The 27,135-nt window shown below is 37.6% G+C and overlaps 1 protein-coding gene across 1 annotated transcript; it reads left to right on the top strand.

The window, feature by feature from the left end:
• Window positions 1-3,824: 3,824 nt before the first annotated feature.
• On the top strand, window positions 3,825-24,317 carry SH3GLB1 (SH3 domain containing GRB2 like, endophilin B1). The gene is made up of 8 exons (XM_009635080.2): window positions 3,825-4,006; window positions 6,378-6,506; window positions 8,108-8,241; window positions 8,620-8,712; window positions 16,685-16,774; window positions 17,314-17,414; window positions 22,633-22,864; window positions 23,878-24,317. Exons 1-8 carry the CDS (start codon window positions 3,970-3,972, stop codon window positions 23,983-23,985), a joined length of 924 nt encoding a protein of 307 aa, XP_009633375.1. The 5' UTR covers window positions 3,825-3,969; the 3' UTR covers window positions 23,986-24,317.
• Window positions 24,318-27,135: the final 2,818 nt, after the last annotated feature.

Below are 27,135 nucleotides of genomic sequence, written 5' to 3'. Positions count from 1 at the left end.
CCGCCTGCTCGGTAGAATTCGAGCTCTGATGCGACACGTGAAAGCGTCTTGTCTGCTTGGGCTTTTGGGGTTTGTTCGAGCGTTAGTATCGTTTTTAAGCTTGTTTGGTAGCCCATTGTTTCCGAATCGCTCTTCCCCTTTCTGCACGCTGAGGGCTCTGTAATTGGCCTTTGTTCCTTAGCTGTTGTCTTGAGCCGTAATCCCCTTTCTTCGCATAATCAAACCTGACCAGATTTCCTGTCGGCAGGCGGACATCCAAGCAGTGTGTAGCAATCCACTTCGGTCTCTCACGAGTTCTCGCTGGGTCGCAGACAGGTTTGGAACGTGATTGAAGCTGTTGTCTGGTCTGATCGGTCTGATGTATTGCCCTAAATCTCAATATTCAAGCGGAACCAATGATCGGCAGCACAGCAGAGCTCTGAAAGTGCAAACTCATCAGAAAACATTGTTGTTCAAATTTAAATGAACTTAAAGCAGTCCTTGTGGCTTCTTTCTGTGATCGAAGTCTTTCCATCCTTTTTTCCTCCCCCCTGCCCCTTCCCACCCTGGTTTCTTCCAGGTCTATATGTTTCTCAGACCATCTCTTCCTTTCCAGCCTCTACCCCTTTCCCTTTTCTTGCTGGACAAAGAAAAAAGGGAGATGCTGTCCACCCTTCGTTGTAAGATCCCGTGGTCCTAACCTTGTGATTTAGTCTCTTCTATCTTGACTTTTCATGTGTAAATCAGTTTACTGCACTAAATCTACCCTAGGTTTCTGCAGTGTGTCATGGTTTAAAGGTGGTGTGAACTGTGGTTTACTCCAGTATGCTCTGTCTGCATTGCTGGCTTACATCTGAATAGCTACATTGGTTATATGCTTAATCTAACCTAAAATTCAGCAGAAATGTGGAAGTAATAATTTTGCTTTACCAGTTGCTGTTTTCCCCTAAAATTAGAAGTGTAATGAAGCCATTGAGGGGCAGGAGCAAATCCGTAACGTGTTTTTATAATCTGAGTAACTCATGTTCTGTGTGTTACTGTTGCTTCCCCTGTGTTTTGTAAGTTACTATGCAAGGCCTACAGGTAAGACTATGGGGTAATAATTTTGTGGAATTTTTTTTTATCATCATCTGGGTGTAGATTTTGTGTTCTCCAGTAAAAACTACAGTTCTGTATATTGAGTTAAACTCTTACATTCAGGCATCATTTGATGACGTGGTATGACCTGACACTAATTGCTTTGGGATATTAGAAACAAAAAACCCCACCAAACCCTATGAAACAGTTCAGCAGTGTAAAACAGTATGTAGGAAAACCACTTAAAGCTTCCTTTTCAACTCTACTTCAGCTGTTTTACAAGATGGTGAACATCTTGTTAGTGTTTCACAGGTTTATCAGACTTTTCTGTTACAGGGGGGTTGGGGCTGTTTTACCTAAAACCACATGATGTTCATCTTCCAGGAAACCTCCTCCTCCTGTGGATGAGATTATACTGTGTTCAGGTTGCTGTATTCTAGTTGATCTACAGAAAAATGAAGCCGGCTGGCCATCTTCATCCAAAGCCTACCCTTCCTTCTGGCAGGCAGGAAAGGCTTTGAAGGAGTCGTCCTCAGTCAGTCTTGCAGTAGTTGCGATTTGTGGAACAAAGTAGCAAATCTTTATAGTTAGTGGTATTTGAGGTGAAATAAATAATGCCATAGCGTGTAGCAAGAGGAATGTGAGTCCTTCCTCTTGCCAGGCTCTGTAATCGACAAGCTGCCTGCGTAGCGGTCAGGAACGAGCTGGGCTTTTACTCTTTGGTAGCAGAAATGCTTTTACTGTTCATGACTTCTGCCTGAAGTTAGAGGCTTATCTTAATGTAATTTCTCCTTCTAGCAATTTTGCAGTGTAGACTTGGAATGTCGATTGGGCTATGACAACCCAGTTGTATACAAAACAGGGCAATTTCCTTCTGCGTGTGCTGGTCACATTCAGGCTACTTGTGTATGCATTTTGTATTCAATAAAGATGGATGGATTAGATGGCCTGCTGATATGATTTGTTTCAGCAAGTGCTTACATTAAGCATCTCTGTATGACATGTTTTAAGCTTTAATAAAAAGGAAAACAAACCTTTTAGAGTTCTAATCAAAGTAGAAAATCATTGGTATCTGCTTATCTTGGAACAGTTTTTCTAAGCAGAAGAAAAATTCCTGATTCATCGCACCACCTTCCTTACTTTGTTCTTATCCTTAAGGGATGGAGTACTGTCTGAAAAAAGACGTAAAACAGAAAGACCAACTCAAATTTAGGTTTCGGGGTGGGTAACAGAGATGGGAAATCAGAATGGCAGCATTGCTGCATCACATTAATGCTGGAAACCATACTTCTGTCAAACTACTATTTACCATGCTGCTCAGTAGCACTAAAATTAAGTTTTTTCCTTTAAGTGTATATGTGAAATCTAACATTGCAATCTTCATGCTGCTGAGAAGACTTATGGAAATATTAATAGGAAAGCCCATTTGATATACAAATACTCATATACTCTCAAATAATTTCAAAACCATTAATACTGTATTATGATGGATCTGTACAAAGTTTTTGAGAACAGCTTACACTACCTGACATCTTTTTAAAGAGCCTTTTAAGCAGTGGTAGTAACACCTCCATAAATAAATTCCATTCTTCCCTATACTGCAACTGGACTTTCTGTTACTTTCATGTGGAACAGAGAATGCTTCGGCATTTGTCTAGACTTCGGATGTACGTACTATCAAAGTTGCTTTTATTCTATAAGAAATGGAAATTAAACCAAACTCAGACAATGCAATTTACTTGGCCTGTATTTTTGTTTCTTACTGCAAGTTTAAATATCCCAGCAAAGAACTTTCTAAGAACAAAGTTTGACAGTCAAAAATGCTTCCAGTCCTATTACGTTCTTAACTGGTAAAGTTGTTAGGCATTTAATCGTAAGCCAGGTTCTTCTGGAAATGCCTGACTTTGAACATGCTGTCAAGTGATGAGATCATCGTTGTCGTGAGGAACTACTGCTCTGAAGAGAGGCAGGCAACACCCTCGGTTCCGGTTTCGCTTGGTTCCCTGATGTGAAATGCTCATTGTCACTGAAAATGCAGCTTCAAAGAGAACAGCAGAGGTCATCTTACCATTTCTGTAAGGCATAACAGGATCAGTTATATCTAAACAGTTCATCAAACGTTGATTTGTCCTGTTCTAAAAAGCAAAACATACCCCACACCCAAAGATATATATTCCACTACTTCCCAGGGAAGCCTTTTAATCCTTGTCTTTAAAAGCTTTCTCTAATGTATAATTCAAATTTAAATCTTCATCCTGAAGTTTAAACTCTCTACTTTTTGTCCTGTTTGCTGTAGACAGGACAAATTTGTTTTAAACATGTTAAAGGTAGCTGCAACGAGAGTCTGTTGTCTTCAGGTTTTACTGTGGAAGAAGGGACAAACTTAACTGCAAAACATACAAGGTTGAAGTAACCTTTTAATTGCCTTTGTTACCTCTGGACTGTCTTTCCTTTTGGCTCATGTTTCAAGGAGCAATGTGCAAAACTGGACAAAAATGATTCAAGTGAGAACTCTCAGTACCAAGTAGAGCAGAGGATTTCTTCATAATGTTGCAAATTACTTTCCTTGTCTCTGTCTGATTAGCACACTCTCACCTTTTTTTCTTTTTTTTCCCCCCCCCGATAGTAAGAGTGTGTTGTTGAACTTAACTTTCAAATTTATCCTTAGATTTTTGATGACTGGATAAGGGTTACATCTTTGAAAACATGATCTGCACCTAGTATGAGTGAATAGTTAGTGTTTTAAACTTGTCCTGGGAAATTATTTCTGTGAACTAACTAAGTATTTTCAACCTGACTAACTTATAGTTCACGGAAGAAAAGCTTGGTCAAGCAGAGAAGACTGAACTGGATGCTCACCTGGAGAACCTTCTCAGCAAAGCAGAATGCACAAAACTGTGGACAGAAAAAATAATGAAACAAACAGAAGTATTATTGCAGCCAAATCCAAGTAAGGAGCCCTTTGAGTTTTTGTTTGCAACTTCTTAATTAATAGATTTGCCAATGCAAATGTTTACTGCAATAGGTATTGCATAAGTTATGACTAAATTTGAAGGCTAGCGTTAGGGAAAGCACATTTTGGAGAGCTACTCGGAATCAGAAACACACAGAAGTACCAATTGCTGGTGGTAATTTAACTCTTCATATGTGAAAAGCTTTAGACAGAGCTCTTCAAACTATCGCACTGGTTCCATACTCTGGTCAGTCTCAGGTTGAGTGTTTTTTGAGTCGTTTCCTGTTTAACTGAGTTTCCCACTCTAATTCCAGAAATCTTAGGTAGCTGTGAGAACTCTGAAGTGTAGTAGCTCAAGAAATTTCATTACTATTTTATTAAACTGTCTGCACAATACAATTCAGCTTGAAGCAGGCAAGATGAACTGAAATGCCTGTCTTTAACAATTCCTTTAATAAAGGATGATTTTCTCCAGATGCTGAGTCTTTATCATTTGCCAGCATTTTGTACACCATACTTGGGCAATACAATAAAGTTTCAAATATGTTTCCATCACTGGCGAATCTCTTACTGTAACAATAACAGAAAAAAACATACGTAGAAGAAACATAGTTTTCTGGTGTGTTAATTTTATTTGTTTCTGAAATTGCTGCTATAACCGGTAATGTTGAGGATTTCAATTTCAGACTCGCATCCTAGTTATCTGTGCACTGATAGCACTTTTTCAATGCCAAATAAATAAATTCTTTATAATGCTGATCTTTGAAGTATTATTTTGGAATTCTGTTGCATCCTTTAGTTGCATAAAAGCAGTATTTAAAAACCAAACATAAAACCCAACATAAATAATCCTGTGGGAAGGATGCAATAGAACTTACAGAATATTCCAGCTGAAATTTCTGCTTTTGTCTAGACCAGAGGAAATAGTCATCTTGTTAATTTAATTCAGTATTTGCAATATGTATTGACTTTTTCAGAAATTTGTAATTGTAGAATATTGAATCATGAACTGTAGGCTGGTAGAACTGTGTGAGGAAGATTCAGTAGAAGGATACTATATGGTAGTATCTCAGTTATGCTGACCAGTCTGTTTTCTGATAGCTAAAAATATTCAGTATTAAGCAGTGGTCTTCGTCTGTGAATGTAACTTCAGCTGGTTGGCAGCCTGCTTGGGAGGACTATCGCATGCTGTAGAGACCTTTTGGTTGTTAACGGAGTGACCCCATTTGGGAGAGGAAAAAAGACTTTCAGTCACAGTTTTAACTGTAGCTTTAGCTCAGACCCATGTAACAGTCCAATAATTTTAGATTACTTTTCAGTTCTCTTGTCATTTAGTCAAAAATAAAAATTATGGATAAAGAAATATCAATGAATTTGGATAATTTTTGGTTCATCCACTGGTACCCATGTTTGTCTGTGTCAGGTTAATTTTTCTGACCTTCATGAGAGAGTAGTTATTTAATCCAGTGCTGATGAAAGTTGTCTAATTAACAGTTTTATTTTTGGTTGCATCAAAGTGGCAGGTTTGTTCATTGGAGGGTGTCTTTGTGGTTGTCTGTACTATTGCAGGCTGAAATTAGTTCGTAATGACTGCATAAATAAAGTGAGCTAATTACGAAGCCAAAACAATTGGTCAGAGAAATAGGGTGTTGTATCTGAGGGGTTTGCTATTGCGATTAATAGTGTCCCTGTTGGATGTCTGTGAGGCTTTTTCACCTAAGAAGCATACTGTGGCTTAGTATTAATAGATGGATATTAATGATCATATAATCATGACAGGGTTTTCTGATAATTTTTTTGCTCAAACTAGGGATTTATATGAAATTAAATACTTTCTCATATCTTTAGTGGTTTGTTTGAGAACATTTTGAGGAACCGGGGGAGTGGGAAAGAGAGGATGTATTTTCTGGGGCTACCAAACTTTCAAAATATCTTAATAAGGAACCTACAGCAGTTGTTGAACTTAATTCCTACACTTCAAATTCTAGTGAGCAATTTTCACAATTTTTTCCTGGAGGGGGAGAAAAGACTGTTTGGTTTTGTTAAGGAGAAGTGTTCTATTCTGCTCTTACAAAGAAGACTTCTGGACAAAACTTTGAAAAACTATAAATACACTGATAGGAGGGAGAGGAGATGTATAATTTTTCACTTCCGCAGATGGCTCTAAGCAACACTGGAACATAGTATGACAAACATGGAATACAGTTTCCAAGAACAGTATCTTCAGCTTAACATTGTTCACTTAATATTGAGTTTAGTGTCTGGATTTTGAAATTATTTTTTCTTTTCCTTTCTTTTTTTTTTTTTGTTTTTATTTTTAACTTGTGTTTTGAATGACAGTAATTATTTCAAATAAACATTTTTTTAGATGCCAGAATAGAAGAATTTGTCTATGAGAAGCTGGACCGCAAAGCACCAAGTCGCATGAATAATCCAGAGTTACTAGGCCAGTATATGATTGATGCTGGGAATGAATTTGGCCCAGGAACAGCCTATGGTAAGTAGAAGCAAAACACGTCTTGTGTTGCAGAAATAAAGGAGGGGAAAATGCACAGATCTAGTTTTTCTTAACAATATAAAATTATATTTCTTGTCTTCCTCTAGATAACACAGTTCAATGACTTTTGTATCAGTTTGAGATGACTTGCTGTATAACTTTGAGCATTAGGAGGTCAAGGATGCGGTTTCTATACAAATGGAGAAATAGGACCAACTGTTGGAATGATAACAGTCTTTATGGATGGATAATTTTCTTACCAGAAGAAACAGTTCTGGAATTTAGTTTCCTCGTTAAAGGAACACATTGCCACATCTGACAACATTTATGCATTTTATTTGTGGTGCAGAGTAAAAACGTTATACGAAATTAGCTTCTTTAGTAAGAAATCTCTCTAACTCTACAGTATTCCTGCTTTTCTTAATATATGATATTTTGCTGAAGATGAGCGTAGAACAGAACATAAATTTCCTTCCCTCTCCAGCAAATTTCTATACCTATGACAGGAGGGTTGGGGGTGTTATATCTAATGTTTTTACACTGGCATTAATTATAAAGTCTAATTCTAGTGTTCTCTACAACTCTTAAAGTTGCTGATAACAGATTTAGCTGTTAATATAACTTAACCAACTGAAATGCATAGGTGTCTGTATATATAATGTAGTGTGCAATCAAAGTCTGACAGTTAGCTCTCTTTAGCTACTTTCTTCAAAATTGCAGTGGGAGGGAAAACCTTTGTTCTGGGAAGAATGAGTTCTTTATATCTGGAAATAATGGGGTTCCTTTTCAAAAGAAGGAAAGTGCACTTAAAAAAAAAGGTAAATGTTTTATAGAAGACTTACGGATACAAAATCAGTAACAGCAGGCTTTGTTCCTCTTATTTCCACGTGGTTTTATGCTGTTTTCTGTGGCCTTCCTTCTGATTATCAGCCTCAAGTCTTGCTTTTTAACATCAAATAGAGTTGTGCTTACAGGTACACTGTCCCTTAACCTCCAGAATTTTTAGAATTCAAGTAAGTAACATAGCATAGAGAGATACACGCTTTCATGTGGTGTCACAAAGTATGTTAGTTCTCTGAAAACTTAGTTAATGTGCAAATGCATATTTAGAAGTTGGAGTTGATGGGGGCAGGAAAAAGCACATTATTTTACAGTAGATATGTGAGCTTTTTCCTTGCTACTACTCCTGACTTAAACAAAAATGTGGTATAAGGAGAGGAGGCTGTTGGATTAAAGTAAGTAGGTATGATAACCAGTTCTAAAATAGGTGTTCACAATGGAGTTGCCATAGTGCCGCTTCTACAATGCTGTATTCTCATTGAAATCTTGCCTTGACTTGTGATTGTTATTAATAAAAATGCTTTGGTTTGGTGTGTAGGTTTGTTTGCTTTGGGTGTTTGGTTTTTTTTTTGGGTGCGTGTGGGTTTTTGTTTTTTTCTGGGTGTTTTTGCTTTCTTTTGTAGCTGATTCAGATTTCTTTTGAAAGCCCTTGTGATGGCATTGGATTATCTTTCAAAGTAAACTTTCCTGCCTGTAGAGACTTGTTTTGTTAACCATCTGCCTGAATCCCTATGAAACTAGTATTTTTTTTTCCTTTGCAGGAAATGCACTCATTAAATGTGGAGAAACACAAAAGCGAATTGGGACAGCAGACAGAGAACTAATTCAAACTTCTGCTATAAACTTTCTCACTCCCCTAAGAAACTTTATTGAAGGAGACTACAAAACTATTACTGTAAGTTGAATTGTGAATTCTTCAGCATTTCACAACAATTGTAATTGTAGATCTTTAATATTAAATAGTAGATGATTGTGCATTATTGCATTCCTCGAAGTTATGTAGAAAAAGGTAGAATTTGTGCCTTTGGTGTATTTTCTTTCCTTTTGACCAGGTAAAATCAAAATAATTCTGAGAACTTGTTTTTTGTAACTACTGTTCTATCAAAAGTATGTATCTTGAGTATAAAATGTGTGCGAATAATTAGGATCCAATTCTGCCTCTCTGAAGAACCTTTTTGTATGTGATACTTCATTAAAAAAAATTCCGAGCAGACAGGCTTTTTCCTTTGAGTATGTGTACCTATTCTCATGAACTAACTTAATTCACTTGCAGAAAGAACGTAAACTATTACAGAATAAAAGACTAGATTTGGATGCAGCAAAAACCAGATTGAAGAAGGCAAAAGTTGCAGAAGCTCGAGCTGCAGTAAGTAGATTTTTATTTTTTTTTAATTTGTCCATAACTTTCAAACTTACTGATATATAAACTTGACTGCTTGGTTATGTTTCCAGCCCTAGCTTCTTACCCACACTGTTCTTCTAGATACTTTGTAAGAAATGCCTCAGTGGAACACAAGGAAATGGAAGCGAATTGCTGATCAAGGTGTTAGTTTTCTATTTCTAGATATTCCATCAAGCTGAACTTACTTGAACCAAGTAAATACTCTACCCTTGTTCTATACTAGATGAGGTTATACTGCCAAAAATGACTTGTTACAATCTGCCAAGATGGTTGTAAATAGAAATCATTCAGAGGTCAAGTTCTGGGATTTGAATCTCTTCAAGTGGCGAAACATATGTAAATTACTTCCAACTGATGAACTGATCTAGACTTACTTAACTTCTATAATAAAAATATTTGTAGTCTATTCTTTCTATGTTGTTTACTACTTCACACCACCGAACAGGGTGAGACTCTCAAATTTACATTTCTTAACTGTTCTTATTCCCTTAAGAAATGTCTGTTCAAGGAGATTAAAATTACTATGAACTAAAAAGCTTTTGCATTTTAAACTCTTAAAATGACTCTAAGTGGAGGAATAGATAATTGAATGTACGCAATGTCAGCAGGGTATGCTTATCGTATTTTCATAGGTGTCTTTTGACTGCATTCCTAAAAGTGCAGCAGTTGATGATGGATAGTGAAATGATTTTTCCCATAATGCTTAATGCAGTAGGGGTCATGCATGCAGGTGCTGAAGGAACACAGACAATTTAAATATACAGGGATTGTGTGCATGATGAAGAGGCAGAAGTGGGACTGTCAGATTTTGCTGGCTTTTCCAAATAGATTGCTGTCCTGAAAGACTTTAGAAGCGTCATCTCTGAGACTGAGCCTTGTAGATGAAGCACCTCGCGTCTTTGAGATGGTGATCCTGCTTAAAATACCAACATAATCTCTACCTGACAGTTCTGCTTCTGTGTCTCAGTCCTCCATGTCATGTGCACAGTCCCCGTGTATTTAAACTTTATTTCTTAAGTCCGTGCATGCATTTTTCCTTATATTATGTAAATTTTATGCAAAACAGTTACTTCTCTACTTGTCAAGCTTTCTTAATTTGTAAGACTAACAATGGAGCACAGAGGGAGATTTTAGTCAGTTAGTAGTGAAACTGGGAAGTGATGGATGGTAAACTATTCCTTTGCTTGGATTTGTTTGGAGTTAAGTTTAAAATAAAAAAAAAAAAGTTGGTTCTTAATTTCCTTGTGGGGGTGGTAGCAGGTATATACATTACTTTCTAAAGCAATAGAAAGACCATAGGGAAATCGTTCCGCTTGAGCTTAGTATTAAAAGAAAGGCTTTATACTTGAGTTTTAGTTGCATCAATGGTGTAATCATCCAGAGCTTGGTGCTTGGACAAAATTATTGCCAGTTGCTGCTGCTACTCCTTTACCAGTCTTAGTTATATAGGAAGTAATTCATGGTTTTATTCACAAATAATTTAGTGCTGGTAGAGCATGAAACTCTAGGCCTCTTACTTGGCTACCTTGCCAATACTTCAATTTTAATTACATCTTACCAGCAGTGTGCATATTTAAGAAGTATTGGATTGTAGAATTCCCAGAGAAGTGAAAAAACTGCATCTCTGCTTTATCCTCTGCAATATAGAAATGAGGACTAACCTGGCTATACGGGTGATGCAAATGTTTCATCTTCTGCTGGCTCACTTATTTATGAAGGAAGGTATCTGATGAACAGTGCTGAACTGATAGGTTAGCGAAGTGTATTGAGTTATGATGCAAAAGTTCATGTTTCACTACTGTCTTTGACAGGATAGAGTGATAAATTGTACCTATATTTGATTATTTTTCCCATTTTAAAAATGTTACATATTTGATGAAATGGCGTTCTCCTATGCTTACTGTATGACTAAAGTAGCTTAGATCAGTATTTAAAATGGAAATCTAAACTGTTTTACTTATCTATATTCAGTTCACAGCCTTGCTTGCAGTGCTTTGTGCCGATAATCTGTTCACCTGCTATATTCACAGTGTTGTAACTTGCTTTTGTCTCTTATCTATGCACTTAAGCAACTAAACACCTCTCAGCCTGAAGAGAATAACATTATGGTAAATGTCTCTTACGTGCTCAACTTGCTGCATGTAAAATGGCTAAAGGTTTGTTGGCCTCCTGTGTTCATTCATTTTCCTATCAAATGTTTCCTCTTGCTATCCAACTCATTTGGTCTTGTTTCAGACGCTTTCCATTCCAAACTGGACTGGTATAGTGTACACAATACACTTATGTCAGTAACAGTATTGATTGTTGGTTTTATTGGAATATTTCTGATAGTCCGAAGTACACAGTATTACATTCTAATTTCTATGCCTTTATGAATGTAAACTTGGGATGCAAAGGAGTTGATTTTTTTTTTAATCAGTTCTGAAAGTAATTTTGCTCATTGGAGGGAAAGGAATTATTTAATTTCCCTATTTTTTTAATATAAGTGGGAGTGAATCATGTGAAATAGCCAGGAATATTTAGAAATTATTCCCTTCAAGCAATGTTTTACAAATAACCAAAACTGAATAATGTCACATAAATTAATGGCTTAAGTTAGTGCAGTATATCCTAAACTTGTTGCAAGGACTTATTAATGCAGCTGGTTTTAGCGCCATAATTGTGAAAGCGGAAAAGGAAAATTAATGATGTGCAACATACTGTGCTGTTCAGCCTATCCTGGTTTGGGTCTTGGATCTGCACAGCGTAGTGGGTCTCATCTCAATCAGTGTTCCAGATTTCTCAGTTGTGATCAGGTAAAAGAGCAAATAAACTTGTTTGTTACAACTTGCTTCTGCAACCGCTGTGCACATTTCTTCCGACGCAAGTCCTGATTGTGTCATCATCTTACAACTGCAGAAAATGAAGGTTAAAGGAAAAAGGCACTGCAAGAGGGAACTGGAACAGCAAGCTGAAGTAATTAACTTCTAGAGTAAATTCCTTGCAGTTCCAGGATTTTGCTGTACTACTTACTACTGCTTTAATACTCAGTTTGAGATACCTCTGTAGCATTTTTAATTAAATTTAGGTTTCAGTAAAAATGCTTGTAAAATAGGAAACCGTTAATGGAAATGGCAAGAGGAATCATTTATTTGTATGTTTCAGTCTTTACTTAAACATGGTGTTAAAATGAGAATAGCATTCCATAGTTTTCCAGTATTTTAACATCTTAAGGTAACTTAAATTCCTCCACAAGGTAGTTTAGTTTGTCTGATTCATGTCACTTTCTACGTAGTTCTGTCTTATATTGTAATAACTTGTTTTGAATAGAGTCCCGTAACATGTAAATTCTACAACTCATACACTCTTCAGTATCTACTTTATTTCACAGACATAGTGCGATCCATACTCATTGTAGTTTCATTGTATACGAAGGGCTTTGGGCAACTGACTTGCAGCGCTCCTCAAATCCCTGTGAAGTTCTAAGGACAGGAAAGTAGTTAAAAGCCAAAGTATGGTTGCATCCTGTATTAAAATACCACCAATGTCTAAGTTTGTATGTTTGTTTGTTTTTTCTCCCCACTCTTAATGCTGACTAGATATGGGCTGAGGAAGTGACAAAAGTAAGTAAACAAATTGCAGAATTCTGAAACCATAACTTGTGCTGGTCTACTGTAATAAAGGAAATTGCGTGGTGTTGATTTCGGTCTAATGCTGGCAGCCTGATGCATCACATCAGAACACGCTGGTTCCCTCTAGGGCCTTTCAAACTCCAGTGGTGAAACAATGCCTGGGGCTTGTTTTATAGTAGACTATTTCTGGCTAACTGTCACTTAGTGCCATATGATTCTCATGTGACAAGATACAGCAGAAGAAGAATTACAGGACTTGTCTCTCAAAAGTTACTGGTATGGCATCCTGTTTAAAATGACCTCTTAAGAGTGAGCTTATTTGAAAATTTTCAGAAAAGTTGGGGTCTAATAATCTAAACTGTCCTGAAAAACACTCATCTTCAACTTTTACCCAGAACACAGAACAGTAACTCCATGCTGGAGTGCATGGAAGAAACTCAGAGAAAACTCTGTTTTGGAGGATTTTGTTGTTTGCCTTTCTCTCCAGTGTCACTAGAGCATGCTGTGCTTATCTTAAGCAACTGAACTTAGGAGGTAGGCACAGGTGAAAACTGCACCTGGGCTGAAGGCTGCTTCATAAATACAGCATTACCCTTGGGGTGGGGGCTGCAGCCTTCTCTTGTCATGCCATCCCTTGCATGGGGAAAAACTTGGTGGAGCTAATGGAGCGTTGCTGCTCTGGTGCCACGAGAAGGGCTGTTCTCAGGCTCACTGGCTCTGACAAAGCAGTTCTGGGAACAGGCTCTGAGAAGCTGTGCTAACAGTTAAGAAATTTCTTAGGGGATTTCCATGGAAGAGAGGAAATAAAAATTAAGGGTAGCAATAGAAAGTAAGGGTAGGTGGAAGGCAGGGGCTTTTAAAGGGGGGCTAGATAGGCAGCCATGGGAGATGTAGGGAGTTGCTATGAGAAGCTGAGATACGGAGCTTCGGGTGAAATCTTGGGGGTTGTGAGAGAAAATAAATGAAGGCTTTTTCTATTCCAACTTCTGTGGGTTATAGTGCAAACAGGGAGTATATGTGTAGGTGTGAGAGTTTAGGAGGAAGGAGTAGTTTAGAGATTGAACTGTAAAAGGAGGGTTAGGTCAATTCTGATCCCCAAAATTTTGAGAATTATTTTCCTATTTAAGTAAAGTAACAATTTGGAAGCAGCAAACCTGTCTGCTGGAGTACTTGGTACTATTTTGGGAAAAAGGTGGCAGGGGAGCAGTACTGCTGTAATGAAAACTAATCTTGAAGCTGTAAGACAACGATGAATAAAACTATCTGCTTTTTTAGAGACTATGACAAGCAACTTTAAGGACAGTGAAATGTAACAGACTGTGTCTTGGAGAGAAAAAGAAGTAATACAAAGTACTTAACCATAGCATAAAGGAGACCGAAAGCTTTAAATCCTGTAATAAGTTATGTAATTCAAGGTTCCCTTTTTTTATTAAGCATATAAAAAGCGGAGGCTGTTGAGGAGAAACTACACCACACGTGTTCTGCCGAAGGAACAGTAATCCATCCAGATTGCCACGAAAGGCAGTCTGTCCTTCTGTATTTGAAAGTTGGAGGAAGAGATTCATAGATGTTTTCAATTTAAATCTAAGAAGCTTCCCAACAAGGGTTTCGGACTGTCCAGTAATCTCTAGATCGGTTATAGGGAGTTTTGGAGTTAGAACAAAAGATGTTTGTGGTGTCAATGACACACTTTCTTCAGTTTGACTTCCCTTCTGAAATGTGGAATTAGATGATATTAAATACTGTACTGTAAAACATGGGGTAGGTACTGATGTTACACACTTGATAAACATAGGAATTTTGTTAAGAGTCTTCTGAGATATCTGGTGTAGTCAATGGAGAGAGCAGAGGCTTTTAGCCTGTGTTCAGCACATTGAGGTTAGACGGGTTTTGAGCATCAAGAGGAGCTCCTGTTGTTCTTCTACAAAGGAAAGAAGGAGACCCAGCTATATTGGGTAGCATGAATATATCAATTATCACTGTTTTACTAATAGACTGTCTAATAAACCAGCGTTAGGAAGGTGATTTTATTTCCTAGACTCTTATGATTGCGTGTTATCCCTTAGCTACAGGATTGCACAGTATTTCTGAGAAATCATATGTTCTTATGTGAAATTTGGGGAGATTCTGAACTTCCGAATATTCATATTCGGAAATTGGATTCACATTCTGAACTTGGGGAGCAAGTACCCTTTTGAGGGATCTTTATGGGAGATAACCATCAGAAGGCCTCAGTGGGTCTAAAACCAAAATATGACTGCAGCTGGGGGTCACTGGAAGGTTTAGGCTTGTATTTTGAGCTCTTCATTCTGTTCAGAAACAAAGATGATGAGGCCTTAAGCTTCCCAAGTTGACAGTCAGCTGTTTTGCATGTTTACCACAAGGTGTAGAACAGATACGCTGTCCTGGTACTGTTCACCTAGTAGTACTGAAAATAGGGATGGGCAAATAAACACATCATGATGTAATTCAGTTTATGTAAACCTCTACAAAACCAGTACATTGGGCTTTTGTAAAGCAGTGTGTTTAAAGTCACTATGTACTGGCTAAGTTAATGCATGTTACCACATTACTTGCTTTGCTTTTTCTTGTAGAAAGTAGTTGATTTGCTAAAATATTGTTGAAACAAATAGAATTATTCTGATGGATATTTCCCCTTCTTGTAAGTTCCTCTTCTCATGTATTTAGTTACCTGGCAGGAAGAAAAGAAACACATTTGCTTCAGAGAAGCAAGAGACTGGACTGCTTATCTTCAGACAAATGGTTTACCTATGATTTTGCTCGGATTTTTTTTAAAGGAAATGAAGATATTGCTAATACAGAAGGGAATGCTTTTCTCCCTCTCTTGGCTATGAGATTTGCTTATTTTCCTGTTTGTCCTTACGTTTCTGTCAGGGACTGCCAGGTGGTTTTCACTGATATTAGATTTAATAGGAAAATTCCAAACAAAGATTCTTGCCTCAACAAAATTTGAAAACCTAATTCATTTGTAACTTGATACCTACACGGATATCTCAGCTTTAAGAAACAAACACATGGTACTCTATAGCTGTTTTCTCACTGTTTAATTAATGTGTAAGCCCTCCCAGCTGCAGTGACTTCACACAAAAAACATTCCTTGGGTAACTGCATCATTCTGTCCTTGTTTTGGAGATTGAGATCCTTCCATGCGACTTTTTGTATTAATTAACATTAGTGGAGCGCAAGAGCACAATGTTTGCAAACACATAAAATCCTTTTGAAACCAGTGTTTTTAGCAGTATCACCTCATTAAGTTTCCTGAAAGTACATATCCTTATTCTGTTTTGTCAGGAACAGTAACTGCTGTATCTTAGACTTACTGCAGATTTTTGCCTTTGCGTTGGTTTTTAGAAACAAGGTACTACATGCATGTAAGCGTTGAGGTAAGGTAATCCAGATTCCAGGCTGAGGACTTTCTGTCTGGGAACAGTAAATCTGAGATATTACAAGACCTTTTTTTTTTTTTTTTCCCCTCTTATTTTGTTGTTTTTTGTGTCTGTCTGAAGAAGTCTGCCCCCCCCCCCCCCAAAATATTTTTGGCTTGTGCTAGATGGGAGTCCTTTAAAACTGCTATAACGTTAACTTATTTAAAAATTGCTGATGATGATACGTAACAAGGAGTAAATCTGAATTGGAATTATTTAAATACAAAACTGAAATCCAGTTATTTTAATAGAAATTTTACTGTAATTGGAGTTAGAACATTTTCTGCAGTTCGGATTTATTTATTTTAAAAACACCTCAATTACAAGTGCCCGTAATAGTTGTAGTATCTTGGTGGCCAGTATGAGACATTAATTTATGAAATACCCTGTTAAAACTTACTGTCAAAGACTTACGTACGTCTGATTGCCATGCAGTTACCTGACAAAAATAATGTGAGGTTTACCCTAAATTATTTGCTCAGAGCCCTGTTAACTTGAAGTATGGAAAAAAATTACTGCTATGCTGGCGAACCGCTGGTGAGACACTGTTACACCAGTGAACGCTTGGTTCATTATTGGGAGAGGTGGGGTAATAGTGCTGGCAGAAAAATGCCTTCCTTTAGCATGGAGGGACTCTGTGGTAGGTGTCTGATGATAAAGCTGTTTGTTGTGTATACAGGGCCTCAACATTTCTGAACCCAAAACGCAATTACTCTTTTTTTGCCTAGTAAAGATCTGCAAAGAAAAAGCACATGTTTCGAACAGCTAATGTTGTGATTAATGCATTTGTGTGAGTAGCTCTGGATAAAATGGAACTGTTGCTGTCGGAAGGCGTAACAGCGCATTGTGCAAATACCTAATGTGCATCCTTACTTTTAGTCTGAACAGGAAGTACGAATTACTCAGAGTGAATTTGACCGTCAAGCGGAGATTACCCGACTTCTGCTGGAAGGAATCAGCAGCACACATGTGAGTACCCCGATGGGGAAAGTCAAAATCACAGCACTTCCTAAAAATAACTACAGTAAGCTACTTGGAAACTTTGGGCTATGAGTTTTCACTTTAATGCCTTAAAGCATCAAACTACTGTGGGTTTTGTATTTTTTTCTTTTTAATTCTAGTTTAGTATCCACTGAATTTAACTCTAGTTTCCTGTTAACCTCATTGAGAATGCAGGAGCTTTCATTTTTATCCTTTAAACACAACTTCTCTTTCATCAGCTCAACTGAATGTTGAAACCACAAAAATGTGCTAAAATATTTATTCTGTTGTGGAAACAATATAGGTAAATGGCACAATGCTTGTACAGCACCTATTGTTTGTGCTCAAATATGATAGTTTTTTGTAACATTTTATCCCAGTTACCTGGTAAATCCAGGCACTGTGCCTACCTGGCATAAATCCCGATGTGCCAATATTGGCGTTAGCACCTGATTTGGAAACCAGTCTTTCTAATGCAGCATAGTACTTTTACAGACTAAAAACTTGAATTCTTTGCTGTATCACAGGCACATCATCTTCGCTGTCTGAATGATTTTGTTGAAGCTCAGATGACCTATTATGCACAATGTTACCAGTATATGTTGGATCTCCAGAAACAACTTGGAAGGTAGTAATACTGTAAAAACTTCAGGGGGAAAAAAAAAATTTTTTTTTTCTAAGTGCTTATGAATAGTAGGGAAACTGACACTGATGTAAGTGATGAACACATAAGTGTGCTGAACTGAAAGGAAATATATCTGTTCTAAGGTAATTAATATGTAATTGCCCCATGCAACTACTTCCCTAAGCCTACATGCAGCACTAATGCTTTTTGAGGGTTGAGATCTTGTATATTTGGTAATTGAGGAAGGTGAGCCCATCTAAGGGCAGAAAAAAGAATTTCTAGAGGTTTACTTTTAATCCTTCAATTGTCTTATGCTTTGTGCCTCAAAATTGCTGTGCAGTGTGGGAAAGGTTTTTGGACTGCCCCTAAACTCCTGCTACCTCTTAGGTTGCTACAAGGCACCACCTGATTTTCAATGAAACTGCATTCTCTGTTGTTAAGTGGGTTGTCAGCAACTAGGGAGAAACATACTTCATAATATCTACAAGCAGTAATCCAAAGCACTCACGTTGGAACGAGCAAGTTTGTCTAGTTTTACTGTTTCTTGGGTTTAGCGTTTTTAAAGAGAAGAAACTGACGTTAGCTTGTGCTTGTAAACCTTTTTTTGTGATTGGTGGTGACGTAGAGATCTACATGCTTACTTTTCATAAAGTTTCCCTGTTCTAATTCTTCTTCACAAATCAGCCTTTCTTAGGGTTATACCAGACCATGTTACTTAGGTGAGCATATGCATTGGAAGATTATCTGTACTTAGAAGTTCACTGTAGTGTATTCTAAGTAATTGTCTCTATAAAGTATCTCTGTTTATGTTTTTCATAACCAGGCAGTAAAAACAAAAGTGTTCTTGAGTCTTGTCCTTTTCCTGACTTGCAATTCCTGTGGCACTTGACTTCCTTTCCTCAGTTTGTTTGAATGGGTATTTTAAAGACTTCTTTTTAAAAAGTCTTTAAAACTGATTTTAAAAAAAGCTACAGCTTTAAAGTTACGTTCCATTGGAAGAAATATTCAACTATAGAATTTGACAGCGCATAAATGCAAGTTGTAGAATTGAAAGCTTGAAAATAAACATTTACTGGATTAAGGACAAGCGCCTCTTAAATTAGAAATTAAATGAAGTATATTTATATAACTATTTTGAGAGGATGTTTTAAAATCTGTACTCTTATCCTAGTATATTTACCAAACAGAAAGCTTTAAGCATAATGCCCTTAAGCTAAGGAAGAACATATGCCTCTCTAAAATCTTTGCTTTAGCATGTCCAGAACAGCTGTTTTCGTTTAAAATTTATGTAAACTGCTACCAGGTATAAAAACATGTATTTGAAGAAAATACTGCCTTTAGGAAAACAGAAGGATGTATCTTTTATGTGTCTGTGATCTGATTAGTATTTTTGATAAAATTACTATGACTGCTAAAAGACCAAAAGCATGGAAGCTTTGCAGAATCCTAAATGCCTCAAATAGCCAAAAGTTTCTCTACCTATGTGGATTAAAACAGTAGTGGTATTAAATCTCGGGCGTCTTTCCTTCCTCACGCACAGAAGTCCCACTGAACTACAATGGAGAGCACTGGGATAGGGTCTCGCATTGTGCTCCTTGTTTTGGTAGAGTTCCTCAGTTTATAGGCGTATGGTGCATAGCACTTGCATTACATTAATGCAGGTGAGCAGGATATGTGTAGTGTTCTTCCTGTGTTACATGTAGGCAGATACAGTACTGAATAAATAGCTTAGGTGGCTCAGCTAGGTTTTGGTTGCATTTGCCAGCGCTCCGTGGGTTAACAAGGGTCATATAGTGCTGGGTTACATGTGCTCTTTTTGCACATCTAAGAATGACATTGTGCCATCTTCTCATATGAAAGCCAAGAGCTGTGAGGGACTTAATTTTGTTCTGAGATCATTGGTGAACCAAAGGTGTTCAGCCTCTAAGTGGGATAGTTGGTTGCTTGAAACAGAAACCTGGTTCTCAGTGATCTTAGTCGATGCATGTTATGTTTTACCTGGGTCAGATTCTAGGGCATAAACCCTAACCAGCTTCACTATTCAAGTTCCAAAGCTGAGCACAGATTCTCCTGGTGTACTCTCCAGTCAGCTGTAGGGAAGGTGGGGGGAAAACTTGTGCTCAGTTGTCTCTTTATAAATAGACATGGGTTTATGGATGTTTCTCTTCAAGGCAGCATCAGCTACATATCCTCTGCTGCCTCCACTTCCTGTGGGGTTGCTTAAAAAAATCAAATCTCCCAGGTTAAAATCACTCTCGTCTTTTTTTCTTAGTTCTTGAGAATGAACTAAACAAATCTATTTCAAATATCCTGATAGTCTGGCTTTTTTTTTTTCTTGCTGATAACTGCTTTTACTTTGAATTTTCTCAGCTTCCCTGACAGCCAAGCCTAAGCTTTGGCATCATTATTTTTTCAAATTACCCTTTACTAGTCCCCTACTCTACAAGCTGTGAAACTCCTACTACTCAAGTGTTCAAAAAAAATCCCAGGCAACCTCTGTATAGCTGAGGCTTTCCAGTAACGTGGCAACATATGGCTCTGCAAAAAGAGTGAGACTTAATGCTTTACTGATTGAGAGAGCGGTTATAAAGCTTTGGCTTGCTTTTCCAGTAGTTGTATGGACCAGTGACCCTTTGAACTGAGCAGAATGATTTACAAGTAATTACTGTGTGTTGTGCTTTAACCCCACTGAGCCTCACAAAGCTACTTGATCACTCCCCCCTCCCCCCCCCCAGCGGGATGGGGAAGAGAATTGGAAGGGTGAAAGTGAGAAACTGTCTGTCTCGCCCACGAGTTAATAGGTAAAGCAGAAGCTGCACATGCAAGCAAAGCCAAACAAGGAATTCATTCCCAGCTTCCCATCAGCAGACAGGTGCTCCCCAGGACAGCAGGGCTGTAGCACGTGGTTTCCTGGGAATGTAATGGTTACCTGGGAAGACAAACACTGTCATTCCAGACATCCCCCTGCCTTCTTCCTTCTCCCCCCAGCTTTACATGCTGAGCATGATGTCGTATGGTGTGGGATACCCCTGGGGTCAGTTGGGGTCAGCTGTCCTGGCTGTGCCCCCTCCCAACTCCTTGTGCCCCCCCAGCCCATTGCTGGTGGGGTGGGGTGAGAGGCAGAAGTGGCCCTGGCTCTGTGTGAGCCCTGCTCTGAAACCATCCCTGGGTTATCAACCCTGTTTCCAGCACAGATCCAAACCATAGCCCCATCCCAGCTACTATGAAGAAAATTAACTCTACCCCAGCCAAAACCAGCACACTCTGTTAACAGAGAATAGGTTTAGCAGTATACTAAACAGTAATTTAGCAATATTGAGAAACAGCTGATTGTCATTTAAAATTAAATCCCTCTGCCAGCTAATCAAGTAACAAAGGCACAGCTGAGTTATCCTTAGAAAAATGTGGGGTCTAGCTTTTCCTCCCTTTGTTCTGCTCATTTGATTTGCTCAGGAAACATGATGAACTCATTTGAAAAACTAATCTGGCACATGAAGAAAAAAATGTTTTTGGTGGAGTTGCAGTCTCTTCTTGGTGAGTTGAACCAGCTCTTTATGATCAAATGAGGTCAAGGTAAGCCAGAGGGGGAAGTGGGCCTTCCTTCTTTTGATGGTAGTAAACTGCTAACTAAACTCACAACAGTCTCCTGAAAGTACCTGATTTTCTATATGCAGTTCAATCTATCTGTAAAGGGGCTAGTTCTGTCCTTCACAATATACTCCTCCTGTTTGTCATCAGTCCGATATAACAGATACAACTGCAAGGTGAACATGTTTGTCAAGCTGTTCTGAAGGAAATTGGGCAATCTTCTTGATTTTTGTTAGATTGTTGAATCAACTCAAAAAGGGGGGGGGCAATATATGAATATATATATATATATATATATATGTTTCATTAACATCCCAGATGTTTGTGAAAAAGCATCTGTGTCAAAGGGAAGTTAAGTGTGGGAACTGACTGACTAGTTGATGTGTAGACTGGCCGAAAGAATGGAAGGAAATGCAGCTACAGTTCCATGTCACCCTGACTCAGTCTGACTCCTGCCTGCTGACCCTTTTTCACTGCATCAGCTCTGCCACTTTTCAAAACCTTCAATGACCTGCTTTTAAGGTAGAATCAGACGAGCATTGGAACAAAGGCAGGCAGCAAAGATGACAAGGAATGACTACATCAACTGCTAAATAATTAAGTTTAGTCTGCCATGGAACTGCATCCCAGGATGTAGGGCAGAGTGATGTGAGACAGTGACCCAATCTCACAGCTCATCATTGCCCCCCATGCTGTCCCATTCCTCTTACCCCATTGCCCCAAAATCTCTTACTGCTTTGCTTTCCTCTCTGCTCCTTCCACTTTTCAGCCATGTTATTCTGTCCTTTCCCTTGTATCTGCTCTGGCTCTCATGACAGTTTTTTTGTGATTTGGCTCATTAACTTAGTAGATGATTGTACACTTTTCCTGTTGTCCCCCCCTTTTTTTTTTCCCAGGCAGGTTAATGAGTTGAATTGACTTCATGGAAGGGTCTGGCAAATGCTGCAGCTGGCACAGAACAAGCAGCAGCCTGACCTAGAAAGGAGGGGCTTAAGCTGATATAAATTCATCTTTCATATAGCAAATACTTTTGTTTTACAGCATGCAGTTAGCTGAATCGACAAACTCATTTAGATTACAAAAATAGTTGTGGGTTTTTTCTTCTTTCAGAGGGAGGCTGTGTTTTTAACCTGTGTTATGTTTCCCTGATCTGGTTCACCCCCACAATCTTTTGTTTAGCCACGTAATTGAGGAATGAGTGGGAGGAGGTGGAGGCTACTTCTACTGGCAGAGCTGTCAAAAGAAATGTTTATTAAAATACAGTCTGAATTAAGTCTGACCAACAGTGTTTTCCTGGGTTTGCCTTTTTTTTTTTTTTTGAGGCAATTATCAAGTTTTTTTTTATGGTAGCAATATTTCTTCTAAAGTATATTGGTTTGATTTATACTACAGGTCAGGAACAAGTATCTTTAGGTTTATACAAATACCAGTGCTAGATTTATACTACAGGTCAGGAACAAGTATCTTTATTTAGGTTTATACAAATACCAGTGCTGTTCTATTGCTGCTGTCTGCTGGTGTTTATTCTGTAGTTGATGGAAGCAAGAATACTAATTTAGGCATGGATGCATGTGTAACTCCCCATGTAGAACTGATTCACTCAGAAGTCTTTTCTTTTTGTTTTCTCCCGCAGCTTTCCATCAACTTTCCTCTCTAACAATAATCAGTCTTCCTCAACTCCTGTGCAGAGTGTTTCTACTCCCTCAGTCTTGGCCTCGGCCTCTGCTTCATTGCCTTCAGTAAGCAATTCAATAGTTACTTCAGGCATCAGTGAACTGAAGTCGTCCAGTGGCAACAGGAAAGCTAGAGTTCTCTATGATTATGATGCTGCAAACAGCAGTGAATTATCACTACTTGCAGATGAGGTAAGAGGTTTTTTTATGTAGCTTGATTATTTAAAAGTAAAATCAGAATGCTTGTGACTAGCCAGTTAAGATGTGCTACATCAAGAGATCTAGTTAGTTGATTTTTTTTTTTTAATTAAACTTCAGTAGTGCTCTTAGAGTGCTGTCCTGTACCTGTATACCCTAATATGCTATAGTGAGACTTCACATTTGTTACACCAGCTCAGCTTGTGAAAACATTTTCTAGACAATCAAGATGCAATTCTGCTGTCATCTTCTTACCACACCTTTAGCACTGTTATTGATGCAATTAGTCTTTCAAACATTAAATATTACAATTTGGGAAGAATGTGAAAATACAACCGCTTCTTGTTTTGATGGTGGTGGTTATACTGTGTTTGTTCCTGTTCCAGTTGATTTGCACTCTTGAATTGCACGGAGAGCCCATACAAAGCAGGTGGAGATACGCAATGAAGCGGGGTGCTGGAACAGAGTTCCACCTAGTAATGTGACTGTAGCTTAGCCCTGAAAAAGACCCTCCACAAAAAAGTTTTTCAGGCTTTTTGGTTTTTTAAATGTGCATTACTTAAATAATTCTATTTGACTTTTTTCTTACCTAGACAGTGACTTAGAAGCTGTGGCCTAAAGTTTTCTGTTGAGGTGTAGCACATCAAGGCCACCCATCTTTCTACCAGGCACCTGAAGATCCAATGAACTTTCTTTCAGATTTCTTGTTTAAGTTGATGGTGATCTACAAGATTTATAGATTAAAAAAAAAATAGAAAAGAAAGAGTAATTAATAGAATTTCATCAGAAAAGAAGGGACTTTAAAATATGCTACTATATTTACTTCTTTTCCATGGACCAGTGAAATAATTTTTATGAGCACTAAGTTATGTTCCATGGATGCTTATATTAAATGCTCTATTTACCTTGGTTAATCTCAGTTCTAAGGCCTTGGAAATCACATGAAGGTAGAGTGTATTCTTTTTCCAGGCAAGGCAAGGTTATAATAATGTGTTTCTGTTTTTTAGGTGATAACAGTGTACAGTATCCCTGGCATGGATTCAGACTGGCTGATGGGTGAAAGGGGAAATCAGAAAGGCAAAGTGCCTATTACTTATTTAGAACTGCTAAACTAGATGGTTGGCCTGAATAAAGACTGTCAATTATGGTGACACCATATTTATATACAATTAATGTTATGTAAGCAGGTTTAAGTGTCTTCCATGTTATTGTCTTAAAGGACAAATACCAGCCATTACAAACTGGCTTTTCTGCCAGCTCGGTTGCATAGTAAATACTCTATTCAAACTTAATGCGTTTAAAGCTTTTACTTCATGTGCCAAGAACATGTTTCCTACAGATTTGTTTCTACTGAAGTTTTCACTAATACAAGCTTCTACTTTTGAGTAATCTAGATTGAAAGCAGGAGGTACTGTTTTCTACTGAAATTTTTCATTAATGGCAAAGCTTTTCTTCACATAAAATAAACTTATTGTGAACTGATGCAGGTGTAATGCACATTATTTGAATAACCAAAACCAAACATGAAACATAAACCTTAAAAACGTCCACATGGCTCTGTTCCCAACACGGGGAGTACAAATGTGCTGAGGGACCTGTGGTTATCTGCTGAGTAATGTGTGCATTTAATCACCTTTGAAAAATGAAAATGGTTGTTTCCTTTCTGTTGAAAATTTAAGGCAAATTGCTAGTATGTTGAGACTTTAAACTGCACCGAGGTGGATTGACACAAGCTACTGACATATGTTCTGACTTGTTTTTAATCTTGCCTTGTATTTTTTCCCTTTAACTGCTTTCCAGAAAAGAGGCTAATTCAGTTTGATTAGTAATTATTAAGATTCTTTCAACTGCAAATCAGCCTTTATGTTAAATTAAACACTGTGTTTTGCTAACCAGATATGCAGTCTCCCTACATTTAAGCAGTTCTATAGATGAGCATACATTTGTTCAGATTATAGGTTCTAAGGAAAATCTGAGTCCACAATTCTTACGCAACAGTTTGTCTTGTTCTGATTGGATTCAATTAGCATTAGACTTTTTTGTTTTGCAAGAGGACCTCCTCTAAATATGTGGGAAGGGAAAAAAATGGTTTGAACCTGAAAGTGGTTTAACAAAGGTAGCATTATTTGCAAATAGCATATTTTTTTCCTAAACATTGCACCCTTTAATGGTTCATAAATAGCAGATTTTTAATGCTGTAGAAAGATTAAAAGGATAGATTGAGGGGAAATTTTTTCTTAAGTTCCAGTATATTTAATTAATTGGGTTGGACTGGTTGAAGAAAATTGCTTCCATTGGGAAGGGAATTATTCTCCTTGCAGAAGATGTAACTTTGACAGAAGTCCACTTTAGCTCTCAGGGAACACTGGTACCAGGTGCTTAGCTAACTGCTGCTGATCGGCAATTTGGTTTGCAATGGGAATTCTTTAAAGAATTTTTAACATTGTCATTGCAAACATGTAGCGATGAAGCTTTCAGTGATATGAATTACTTCAGTGAGATGGATAAAACTGTATTAGTTTAGGTGATGTGGTTGTTTAATTAAAAGGTGATGATTTTTATTTTCAATTGCACTTGCAGAAATAGTCTCTCTCATTTTTAGAGTGCAGAGGTTACATTAAAACAAATACATTGAGTTGGTTCATCAATTGCAACCTTCTTGGGGTAACTACTAAGAAAGTCCTAGATTTATTCAGTCTGTTAAATTGAAAGGTTAAGGAAACAATAGTAATAGTTACTGCTGAGTTAGAAATAACCATGAATAATTCAAGATGCATACAATAATATTAACAGGAAGATAAAGCCCTACAGTTTAGAAGGAAAAAGACTGCACACTTTAACCACAGTGGTGGTCTTCTCCAGTCCTTTCTAATGTGAACTGCCATCAAATGTGTTTAAATTCAAATCAGTATTATTCATTTGACTTAATTTAAAGACTATTCGAGGATACGTATGTAAAATAATTAACAAAATGTAATTGACTCTTTGCTGTACTGGACAGTTTACTTCCTATTTAAATGCAATAAAGTGTTACAGAGCAGCATTTGAAAAGATGATGGGGGTCTAGTGAAATATAAGCAGTACAGCTATGTGAAGGCAACATTTGGTAGCAGTCAAAATTACTTTTTTTATATATCAGCAGCTTAAGCTATGTGCGAGAGAAATTGCAGTTAACCCCTTAGTCTAACAAAACTGCAAATCCATATTCTCAGTTCACTCTGTTTCTGTTGAATTTCAAACCAAAAGTAATTTTCCTTTTAAGTAAAGAAAGTTGTTACTGTTTTCTTTCAACTCATCAATCTTGAGGCTCTCTGTTGTACCATTGAGAAGAGAAGCTGGTAGAAAAGTGCTCGTTTAACACTGGTATTAAATTGAATAGAACTTTAGTGCAGGTAGTTCCAAAACTCAGCCTCTTTAAATGTCATTTTGTGGGGAACTTTCAAACAAAGATTGACTGGAGTTCTTTGGTTTTGCTTTCTGACTCAATACTTTTTGCAGCAAACATGAAAGTAACTGAAGTTGGCTTTGGGTCTCATTTATTTGGTTAACTCCATGTTTTCTTAGAACAAGCTTTATTGGTTGAAAGAAAAGGGAAAAGGTAAACCAGGCCAGAGACACCCTATATGAAGGTTCCAGACATTTGGGAAATCAGATTTCAAACATGAAAAACAATGTAGAATATGCATTAACTTGTAGTTAATAAATGGTTTGGCAAGATAAGTGCAATCTGAAGTGATACCTAAGGATGTGCGCATGGGGGGGTAAATTCTTCCATTTCTGTTCAATGCATGCTTTTTTTTCTATATTTACTGGCATTTTACTTCATTTTTCTAATTAATGCTAAGGTTTTGGACAACTTCAACCAGAATAGCCATCCCTTGTACACTCTGTAACAAACCTGAGCGAGTTTTCATCAAAGATTATCAGCCTTTGTGGCAGATGGGATAATGTACAGCAGCATTAGTGTGAGTAAATGAATGCTTTTAGAAAACTAAATACTAGCTTTAAATAGTTTTTACCATAATTGCTGCTTTTTAATGCTTTCTTAGTCAGGCTAAGCCTGAGAAGTAGTTCCTACTGATTCTTAACAGAGACCCTGTTTTGGACTTCTTGCAAGCCGTGAGATTTTTATAATTGTTATATTGCTTCTGTTTTTTTCTAGAGTAGTGTTGTATCTTGGAGCAGAATTCTCTACCATATGGTAATTTTGGCTGCAGGTAAAACCATCAGTATATAGTGTCTTAATTCAGGCAAATCTGTGTGGG

The sequence above is a fragment of the Egretta garzetta genome, unplaced genomic scaffold, assembly GCF_000687185.1.
Source record: "Egretta garzetta isolate BGI_Z169 unplaced genomic scaffold, ASM68718v1 scaffold43, whole genome shotgun sequence".
In the NCBI taxonomy this organism is placed as follows: domain Eukaryota; kingdom Metazoa; phylum Chordata; class Aves; order Pelecaniformes; family Ardeidae; genus Egretta; species Egretta garzetta.
This window is presented reverse-complemented; position numbering and strand designations above follow the sequence as displayed.

Bases quoted from the DNA above. Each gene is read 5' to 3' on its own strand.
- SH3GLB1 (XM_009635080.2), top strand. From the start codon at position 3,970: ATGAAACAAACAGAAGTATTATTGCAGCCAAATCCAA. The intron at 8,242-8,619 runs GTAAGTTGAATT...ATTCACTTGCAG, and splicing joins GAGACTACAAAACTATTACT to AAAGAACGTAAACTATTACA. The intron at 16,775-17,313 runs GTGAGTACCCCG...GCTGTATCACAG, and splicing joins AAGGAATCAGCAGCACACAT to GCACATCATCTTCGCTGTCT.